Source organism: Abramis brama (genome assembly GCF_963993115.1).
Source record: "Abramis brama genome assembly, chromosome: 8".
In the NCBI taxonomy this organism is placed as follows: domain Eukaryota; kingdom Metazoa; phylum Chordata; class Actinopteri; order Cypriniformes; family Leuciscidae; genus Abramis; species Abramis brama.
Genome location: NC_139970.1, coordinates 11,732,052 through 11,743,127, shown reverse-complemented (window position 1 = coordinate 11,743,127; position 11,076 = coordinate 11,732,052). Strand labels below are relative to the sequence as shown.

Genomic DNA, 11,076 nt, shown 5'->3' with positions numbered 1-11,076 from the left:
AACATCTCTCATCATTGGGGTGGGGGAACGGATTTCGACAGCTGAACTATTTGCCGTCGGATTCTGTTCCCCCTATGTTTCGTACACAATGAGGTTCTAATATTTATCAAATTGCAGCAAATCATTATCTTCAATAGCCTAGTGGTCAGTGCCCTCAAATTTTTATTTTAGCTTTGGGCGAACCGAGTTCAAGTCCCGGGTCATCAAACTTTCTTGATACTATACTGTCCGATCATAATAAAAGGCCAGAAAATAAATTCTGTAAACTGATGCAAGTTAAGCTCCATCCAAGCCGATACATCAACATCTCTCATCATTGGGGTGGGGGAACGGATATCGTCAGCTGAACTATTTGCCATCGGATTCTGTTCCCCCTATGTTTCGTACACAATGAGGTTCTAATATTTATCAAATTGCTGTAGACTTAAGCTTCAATAGCCTAGTGGTCAATGCCCTCCTAATTTTATTTTAGCTTTGGGCGACCTGAGTTCAAGTCCCGGGTCGTCAAACCTTCTTGATACTATACTGTCCAATTATAATAAAAGGCAAGGAAATACATTCTTTAAACTGATGCAAGTTAAGCTCCATCCACACACGAAATAGAATAAGCATATTTTAAGCCGATACATCAACATCTCTCATCATTGGGGTGGGGGAACGGATTTCGACAGCTGTTTTTTTGCCGTCGGATTCTGTTCCCCCCATATTTCTGACAAACTGAGGTTCTAATATTTATCAAATTGATGCTGTTTAAGCTCCATCCACACACAGAATAGAATAAGCATATTTTAAGCCGATACATCAACATCTCTCATCATTGGGGTGGGGGAACGGATTTCGTCAGCTAAACTATTTGCCATCGGATTCTGTTCCCCCTATGTTTCGTACACAATGAGGTTCTAATATTTATCAAATTGCTGTAGACTAAAGCTTCAATAGCCTAGTGGTCAATACCCTCCTAATTTTATTTTAGCTTTGGGCGACCCGAGTTCAAGTCCCGGGTCGTCAAACCTTCTTGATACTATACTGTCCAATTATAATAAAAGGCAAGGAAATACATTCTTTAAACTGATGCAAGTTAAGCTCCATCCACACACGAAATAGAATAAGCATATTTTAAGCCGATACATCAACATCTCTCATCATTGGGGTGGGGGAACGGATTTCGACAGCTGTTTTTTTGCCGTCGGATTCTGTTCCACCCATATTTCTGACAAACTGAGGTTCTAATATTTATGAAATTGATGCTGTTTAAGCTCCATCCACACACAGAATAGAATAAGCATTTTTTAAGCCGATACATCAACATCTCTCATCATTGGGGTGGGGGAACGGATTTCGACAGCTGAACTATTTGCCATCGGATTCTGTTCCCCCTATGTTTCGTACACAATGAGGTTCTAATATTTATCAAATTGCTGTAGATTAAAGCTTCAATAGCCTAGTGGTCAGTGCCCTCCCAATTTTATTTTAGCTTTGGGCGACCCGAGTTCAAGTCCCGGGTCGTCAAACCTTCTTGATACTATACTGTCCGATTATAATAAAAGGCAAGGAAATACATTCTTTAAACTGATGCAAGTTAAGCTCCATCCACACACAGAATAGAATAAGCATATTTTAAGCCGATACATCAACATCTCTCATCATTGGGGTGGGGGAACGGATTTCGACAGCTGTTTTTTTGCCGTTGGATTCTGTTCCCCCCATATTTCTGACAAACTGAGGTTCTAATATTTATCAACTTGCAGCAAATCACTTTTTTCAATAGCCTAGTGGTCAGTGCCCTCAAATTTTTATTTTAGCTTTGGGCGATCCGAGTTCAAGTCCCGGGTCATCAAACTTTCTTGATACTATACTGTTCGATCATAATAAAAGGCCAGAAAATACATTCTTTAAACTGATGCAAGTTAAGCTCCATCCACACATAGAATAGAATAAGCATATTTTAAGCCGATACATCAACATCTCTCATCATTGGGGTGGGGGAACGGATTTCGACAGCTGAACTATTTGCCGTCGGATTCTGTTCCCTCTATGTTTCGTACACAATGAGGTTCTAATATTTATCAAATTGCTGCAGATTAAAGCTTCAATAGCCTAGTGGTCAGTGCCCTCACAATTTTTTTTTTAGATTTGGGCCCTTAGATATGAACAACCATATTCTCTCTAGACTAGAGGCTAGATGTACAAGGTATATTATATTAGCACATAGACACAGATTGCTCCAAATGGGCCCAGTGAGTTGAGTCTAGAGAAAGTGAAGTACCACTACTGCAGTAATGCATAAGAACAATTGGTAAATACCATAGTAGAATTATCACAGTAGAATTTACCCTTGTATAGTCAAACACTGCTTTTAATAATACAAAACAGAGAAGTTTTTCAAATAATAGTGCTTACACATCCCTTCTGATCAAATTCAGTCGGGTGACAAAAAGTTATTATGTATAGTTAAGATGAGAGAAATTTGTGGGAGGAAATAACTGATTTGTAAAAATATTATTTGTAGTCTTATAACATTGTATGCTATTATAGTTTTTATATATGTTCATTTTATATATATATATATATATATATATATATATATATATATATATATATATATATATATATATGCTCATTATAGTTCAACTGGTGAGATAATAATGGAAAAGTTGAAGGGTCCATTTCCAGGAATACACTATAGATACACTAAATATTACAGAAGCACTTTGGTCAAGGAATACTGCAATGCTTTAATAATTATTACTATTACTATTTAATAAAAATAACTATTTTTTGTAAGCAAAGAAAAAAAAAGTTTCACTGTAATCAACAAATCTTTTGCTGCATCAGGTTAAACCCACAATGCAATCTGTCGTTTTAGTTTGATATTTAATGGGGGCAAATTTATCACGTTTATAGTTAACTGGGTAGCAATTGTGAACAATTTTAATAGAGAATTCAACAATAATTTGGATTTCTTCACCACTACTACTAACCGGTTGGATGACGCATTAGTGATACTGAAAGCTGATTGGCCTTGTGGTTATATATGCGGAAAAGGGCCAATTTAATTAATTTATATGATGTCCGATTTATTCTCCCTTGTGCCTTTTTGCGCGCATTTTCCACGGGTTTTAATAATAAAACTGTTCTGAAAGAATGAATATCATATAAAAGAAAACGTCAACATTAAATTTGTAACTGTTTAATAAATCAGAGTCGATGTGCGCGTGCATGCGTGATTCGAATTTAGTTGCTAGGAAGGTTATGAATTCTGACTGCGTATATATTTACACTCGAACCGATCGCTGTCTGTACGTGCTTTATAGTGTTTTAAAATCTTAGATGCTGTAACGATGCATGTTATGAATGCTGCCTATATTTACACTTGAATCTTGCAGTGATTCAAATTTTAGTTGCTATAGTGACGCGTTTTATGAATTCTGCAATCTGCATGTATCCACAATTCCCGATCGACCGCTGTCTGTTGTTTGAGAGACGAGGGCGAGGCGACTTAACAGACTTTTGCTGAGAATTTTCTGTGCGAAACTTGAGACTTTGAAGCTGTTTTCTGGATTTCTGAGAGGAGACTTTTATTCTAGAAGGACATCGGAGAATATATCCTTTACATTTGTGAAAGCGTCATATAATTTCTGAGAATAACTTGTTACTTTTATTTGTTTGTTTGATATTTTTTCAGGGGAGTATTTCTGAGGAGATTTGTATTGTGTTGTGTTTTGTTGTGTTGTGTTGTGTTTTGTGTTCTTGATTTTATTGCAGTTTGGAGGAGATGTCGATGGCTCACGATCAAATGATGGGTGAAAGAGGAGGTGAGTGCTTTAATTTTTCATTTATGGTTTATGGTATGATGTTGTACAATGACTGACTACATTAATTTGAAGAACCCATTTGATCACATGTATTTGATTCCTTGCATGCGAAATAAAGTTTTGAATTTGAGTAACTTAACTGAAGTAAAAATGTGTAATTGACCACAGACATTGATTGCTGATTATTACTATTAACGTTATTAAAATATTACTAACTCTGTGATCTGTGAAATATTCCATCCTAAGATCACTCCAGACCCAGGAGCGCTGCTTTCCCTCAGACGGCTGGTCAGGAGGTTTGGAGACCCGGTTCTGGTGACCGTGGAGATTCGCTGCCCAGAGATGGACGAAGTAAGTTACACAATTTCCTTACTTGAGTGAAAGTAAGTTTCAGATACTACTAGTCAAATATTACTCAGTTACAAGTAAAAGTTGAAAAGAGTTTTTAAAAGTACTTAAGTATCAAAAGTAAATGTCAATGCATTTTATTATTGTTGTTTGTGATAGTTACAGTACCTTGTGCCTCTGAATCTAACGTTATGCCGGCCTATACCTACCCTCATATCAATATGAAATTTATTTCTAGAACACAGTTCCTGTAGTGGGATTGAATGTGAGATTGAATAAGTGCTCTTAATAACATCCACAATAGTTTCGGACACCCTGTTTCGGGCTGTTCCCTCAAATAGTGCCCTATTTAAAGTTTTTTGGCTTTTAGTATGAATATGTCAGCCACTGTTATAAGCTAGTGTGCTCCAAAACAATGACAAAATGTGCATTTAGAAGACCAAACCCAACGCTGAAAATGAAAATCAGATTGATGTCAGAATCCAACTACTTTCTACTCAAGGACCTTGACAGAAATGTAGTGGAGTAAAAAGTACGATACTCGTCTTTCAAATGTAGTGAAGTTAAAGTAAAATGTTTCCAGAAAAAATAATACTCAAGTAAAGTACAGATGCTCAAAAAGTGTACTTAAGTACAGTACTCAAATACAGGGACGGACTGGGGCTAAAAAACAGCCCTGGACTTTCTCCCAAATAGGAGAAATTTGAAAAATGAAAAATCATTTTTTTCTCCCAAATGATCTCCCATCATCCGGCCATTCGCCCCTAGCCGTGCGCTACAGACACTATAGCCAGGATGTCCTGATACTATGCCACACACTGTAGCCTATCAGACAAGCAAGTAACATCTCAAAACCAATCATGATAATTGGGGTTGTGTTTATTAATGAAGCCTCAGCCTTCAAATAAAAACTAAAAATTTGTACAATGCCATTACATCTGCATTGAAAATAAAATACAAATAATGAAATGTCACTGCCCACAGAAACCCCAAATTACACAAACTTGTAATTATAAAACATATAGTTACTATATACCAGGGGTCTCCAACCTTTTTGTGGGCTACCTCTAGGGATACAATAATCTAGAAGGGCTACTTGTTTGTTATACTCAAAAATATTTATTATACATATAACATGGTGCTTTTTAACTTTACCTTTAACTTTTTTTTTTACTTTTCACCATAATATGCGAAATAATAAAATATCTTGAGATCTGGTTCTGGTTCAGGCAGTTTTAAACAATTCCTGAAAAATTATGAAAATATATATCGATTTTTTTTTCTCTATAAATCTATAGTATGTGTTATCAAAAACAAATATTTAGTATTAATATAAATGCAAAATAAATAAACTGCCATAACTTCTAAACAAAAACATTACTGCATTGATTACATTTAATAACATTACGTTTAATAACAACTTAATAACTTTAATAACATGACTATATATAAAAGCATTTTTAATATGAATATATACAGGCACATTTCTGCCAAAAAAAGTTTGTTTTACTACAGTTTTACTACAGTAAAGTTGTGGAGTGAAATGTTTTCTAACTGGTTTGTTGTTCCGCCTGTTTTTTGCTGTTTCATCTGTCTTTTAACTAACTTAAATCACATAGTCATCTGTGGGTTTATAATAGAGAATTCTGCGCTGAATTGAAATGCTTCTCAGTGGATCGCGCAGCTCTGTGTAATAATGTTCGCGTTATCGAGATCAGCCCTGCTTGCTTTGGCCGCGCACAGATCAAACAAGTTTCGTTCCGCTTTTTGAGCGTTTCCCATTTGATGTTTATCAGACGCAACTGCTATAAAGCCTACTATAACTTATAACTATTCAAATATAATGTAAGCAAATTTAAAAGTGCAATAGCTAGGTAAGCCTTATAAAACTATTAAGTCAGTGGCTAGTAGGCCGACTCTTTTTTTTTTACACGTAGCATATAAGTGATCGTATTAGTGCCCCTGCTGTTGGCTGTTCATATTGCTTTATTAGACTTTTTTTTTGTGCCGACGGCCCTCGGTTGGACGGCCGTTCTGGACTTTTCCAGAACGCACAGATTGTCAGTCCGTCCCTGCTCAAATAAATGTACTTTGTTACTGTCCACCTCTGCCGCTGCCAGACCCGACCCAGAGCCAGGATCGTCCTGGATATTTAACATCTCTGTCTTCTGAGTTTTCTGTTTCTGTGTCCACAGGTCAGGCTCGCGGGACGAGGGCGAAGCGGAACCCAGATGATGGACGTCCGTCCACTTCGTCTAAACACTCTTGCAGAGGTCAGAATAGGCTTTTAATAAAGAAGTAATGGCTTAGTTTCTATTTCTATTTTCAATGGCTGATTTGTCAACTAAAGTAACGGTAACACTTTATTTTGATGGTCCCTTTTGAACATTCTGTCGACTATAAGTAACTTTGCAACTACAGATGTGTCTAATAGTTGTTTTCATTTGTTTTTTCTTCATTTCAGAAATAGCTCCAGAACGTACGAAGAGACCTGGTTGTCTCCTCAGGATCTGGAGGGCTTTGAAGGCTGTTTTCTGCTGCTGTTCCAGTAGTGCTGTGGATGTTGTGGAGCCTTTTATTCCGGAACCATCATCACCTGCTCCAGATCACTCCGGCGTCAAGCCAAGTAATGGTAAATCATTATTTTAAACAGTATTATCTTGTTTTCCACTCAAAATAAGGCTTGTTTTTACAGAATATTAAAATTATTTCCCCCATTATAATATTATTTATTATAATAGGGGAAAGTCTACTGTCTACTAATACTCTAGTAGAGTCTACTAATACTCTACTAATGAGAGTTAGTAGACATGTAGGTGTAATGTTACTTATAGACTTATAGAATGTCTTAAAGGAGACATATCATGCTTTTAAATTGTTCCTTTTTACATATAAATCATACATTTGTAGTCTATATAAAGCGGAACTGCAATGCTTGGGTCTGAATTCCTCATTATTATAGCTCCACAGGCCCCTTTTCTACCCCTTTTCTGATGTGTGTCTGAGAGCAACACGTTTTGGTGCGGTCTCTTTAAATACAATTGAGACACTTCATACCCCGCCCACACTCGGTTCAACTCCACCCCGTTCGGACATTTTTGTAGTTTGATAGCAGAGATACGATTATCTGCGGCACAGAAACTTTTTATTCACACGTTATTAACAAAACGTCAACAACGGAAGACTTGTCCAGCCAGCCTTACACGTTCAAGCCAGAGTCGGAGCAGGAGCGAGATGAAAATGAAGACGACGAACCTGTAGAACAACGTCTTCATATGGATGTATCGCAATGGTGTGTTACTGTATTTACACATGAAACTTTGGTCTTCCGACCTTTTACCACCGTGTCGATTTATTTTGATTAATATGTGCGAGGGAGAGAGAGCAAGACAGCGTCTAGTTTGGAGACGGTGATGTCTTGTTTACACTTTCGCCTGGCTCCGAAGAGAGGGAGCGCGCGCGCGACCGGGTCTCTCTCTCTCTCTGCTCGTTCTTTCAGTTAAACATGCGCCCTGTCACAAGCGCGGCAGTTCATCTACATTAAACGGTGTAATGAAGCGTGTGGGTTACTACATCCAACAACCGAACATTTTAACTTACCCTCTCGTAACTTCTGCATCCTTTAGCTTGGACTACAAAATTGCAGCGAGAAATAAAAATGGCGGATTGCTCGAAGTGTTGGGCCGGAAGTCAATGTCCTTATTTGGCAGTTCCGCTGCAAAGACTGTGACGTAATAGTTCAAAAAACGTCATAGATAACAGAAAAATCAGAACAGGTTGAAAAATATGACCAAAACAGAATATAAAGATATCAACGAAGCACCTGAAGAGAATAATTTCATATTTTCTGTACTTCTAAACACTCCAAATATACAACAAAATGCATTTAAGGGCTAAAAAAGTGCATTTGGCATGATATGTCCCCTTTAAAGGGACCAAAATAAAGTGAAACCAAAGTTACAATTTGATGTGACCAGCACTGACATTGATAATTAATATTATTAAAAAAACAAAACAAAAAACAGTTTTTGATGTCTGAAATGTTCCATCCTCAGGCCGCTCCAGATCCTGGAGAACTGCTTCCAGAGATTCTTCTCCGGGCATCGCGTCATCCTCATCTTGGTCCCTCTCTGAGGCCTGTGTCGAGCCGTTGAGTCTGAGCAGCCGAGGCTCGTACTGCGCCGAGTGGAGGTGGAGTGGCGATGGATCGGAGAGCCCAAACCAACAGGGTTTGTCAAGGTCCGACAGCCTCGAAGGGTCTCTGTGTCTGCCGGGTCCAGTTTCTGTCGAGCCAACAGAGACATCAACTGGCCGAACTGCTCAGGGTGCCGTGGAGGCTTCTCCAGTGAACAAGAGCTCAACAGGTGAGACTGAAATAAGGCTGGGCGGTGTAAAGTCTACAGAGAGAGATTTTGCTATTTCAAGTTTTTCAACTGAGTCAGTTTTTAACATTTTAACATCCGATTTACTGTTGCTCGACCAGCACTGATATTTTTTAAATAAAACAATGGATCTAGCAAGCTAATAATTGTCTCATATTTTTCTGTGTGTTTTTCAGAGTCCTTTGAGTCTCTCTATAACGTGAAAAAGATGATTGGATCCGGAGGATTTGGAAGGGTGTTCCGGGGAATACGCAAATTTGATGGCAAAAAGGTAAATCTTACTGAATTGTACAAACATTTTGCTCTTGCATGCATCAAAACACATTTCAAACAATTTACAGATGGTTTAATACTTAGTACAAGGTGCTTGAATACTGTTACTGTCATTGAAACTGGGTTTTTGTGTGTGCAGGTTGCCATCAAGCGGATACGCAAGATTGACAACGATCGCTATCTTAATATTGTAAGTTGGCCAAAACCTGAATGTGTGTGGAGTTGTTTAAGTGCAGATTACTGTAGTTAATACACCCGTAGGAAGCGTTAGGTATAAATGTGATCAACAAATAAGCCTAGAGGCACCAAATAACTTTGAGCTGAAAAGGCTCTTTTGAACGCATCTAAAAAGATCATAGAATAGTACATTTCAAAATGATGTTTTCTTCAGATTTTTACCCAGCAAACCTTCTATCTGCTTCTTCTCTCTAGCCTGGGCATCCCGAACCTCTCGTTACAGAAGTGGCGCTGCTGATGATGATGAGGCGAGAATCCATAAGCCCCTTCGTCATACAACTGTACGAGTGGTTTGAAGATCCTAAAGGATTCACTCTGGTCATGGAGTATCCCGAACCCTGCGAGAGCTTGCTGGACTCAATCACTCGTCAGCCTTGGAGTGACTGGTTCTCACGGGTCGTCATGATACAGGCTGTGCGGGCAGTGCAACACTGCATCCATCGTGGTGTTTTCCATAATGACATTCATGCGCAGAATTTCCTGTTGAAGAAAGACACGATAGACCTCAAGCTGATAGACTTTGGCTGCGGTCAGCTGTTTAGTAGTGAAGGCTACGAGAGCAACATATACAGGGGTGAGGAAACCTGAAGGTACTAATTATTTGATGATGCTTTAAAAAAAAAAAGCTCAACGATGTGCAAATGTCTTTCTTACAGGAGTTCTGAAATACTGCCCACCTGAAGTCTTGACAGAACCTCGATTCCACGCCGTCCCAGCAAATGTCTGGTCTCTAGGAGTGTTGCTGTACAAGTTGTCGAACGCATGTCTCCCTTTTCTTAATAGAACGGAAATCACACAAGCCAAAGTTATATTTCAGAACCGCAACTTATCCGAATGTGAGTGAATAATGATGATAAAATTGATAAACACACACATAAAGCAAACGATTTGTACAGAAAGTTAAAGGTTGAAGTGTGTCAGAATTTTTAGATATAGCTCAACGTATAGCGAAAATGCCAGGTCACATGGTCATGACTAACCAGCTCTCTCCTTATTAAAATGTGTACAGACTGCAGGGATCTGATTAGACAGTGTCTAGCCCGGGATCCAACTAAACGCCCCAGCTTAGAGCAGATGTTAGAACATCAATGGTTTGATCGTCATCTACACCAGATTGGAGAAGTTGAGGAGATTCACTCGATCAGTTTCAGGTGTGAGGAAGTTTAACAGGCAGAGGAGGATTATAATCTTTTGTCTTCAATTCTGGATTATTTGTAGTGAGATTTTTAAATTTGTGTTCATTAGTATTCATCGTTATCTTACTGTGATTGTGCATGTTCTTGTCAAGAGGATACAGTGTTGCTTCCGGTTCCTCTGCCAAAGATTAAGCTCTCACATAGGGGTGAGTAAAATGGCTGGGCTGGTCCAGTGGTGTAATTCAGTCATCAAGCTTCAGGGAATGGTTGGCAATATGAGTTTTTCTGTCATTTAAGTTGCTGATGCTTCTGGTTTTGGAATTTCTTTTAACAACCACAGGACAAAATGCAATGCTGCTCCAGTTACCTGCACCCCCAGAACTGGCTAACACCGCCATTAGACAACCAGAGAGTCCTGCATCTTCAGACAGTAATTTCATGTTTTTATTTATTCTACTTTACAATGCAAATGGAATATAAAGTATTTTTAAGTCTGATCTCAAAACAAAGTCTTTCAACCTTCCTGTTCCTTTTTCAGTTCTGGATGTTCTCGTCCAACGCTTCACCGTTCACCCACAAGGTCTGAATCATCAGAAGCATTTAGTCCAGAGTCAGCCAGTAAGTCAGTAAACATTTTTTTACTACCCTCTACACACACCTTGGCAAAAGAATCGCCATTGGCTAGTAAATTTTTTCATGTCCATGATCAGTTGCATTCTTCATAGTTGTCAATTCTCCAACCTCAATTATTGACATTATTGCAGGAGCAGCTGTCTTTAAAAACGCGTCTAGGCGTTCTCTCACACCTCAGCGTGGAGTTCGAAGGCCATCACAGTCCGAGAGAGGCTTATTCCCCATGTCTCAAGCTAGTAAGTCCATGGTCAG

At 38.6% G+C, this 11,076-nt stretch overlaps 1 protein-coding gene across 1 annotated transcript; it reads left to right on the top strand.

Annotated features, from left to right (window-relative positions):
• Positions 1 to 3,775: 3,775 nt before the first annotated feature.
• On the top strand, positions 3,776 to 10,821 carry LOC311087835 (uncharacterized protein; the record flags this gene model as incomplete). The annotated part of the gene is made up of 10 exons (XM_084121305.1): positions 3,776 to 3,815; positions 4,062 to 4,166; positions 6,359 to 6,436; positions 6,628 to 6,795; positions 8,219 to 8,527; positions 8,722 to 8,816; positions 8,958 to 9,008; positions 9,251 to 9,629; positions 9,712 to 9,891; positions 10,730 to 10,821. 10 exons carry the CDS (start codon positions 3,776 to 3,778, stop codon positions 10,819 to 10,821), a joined length of 1,497 nt encoding a protein of 498 aa, XP_083977431.1.
• Between the last annotated feature and the right edge of the window lie 255 nt (positions 10,822 to 11,076).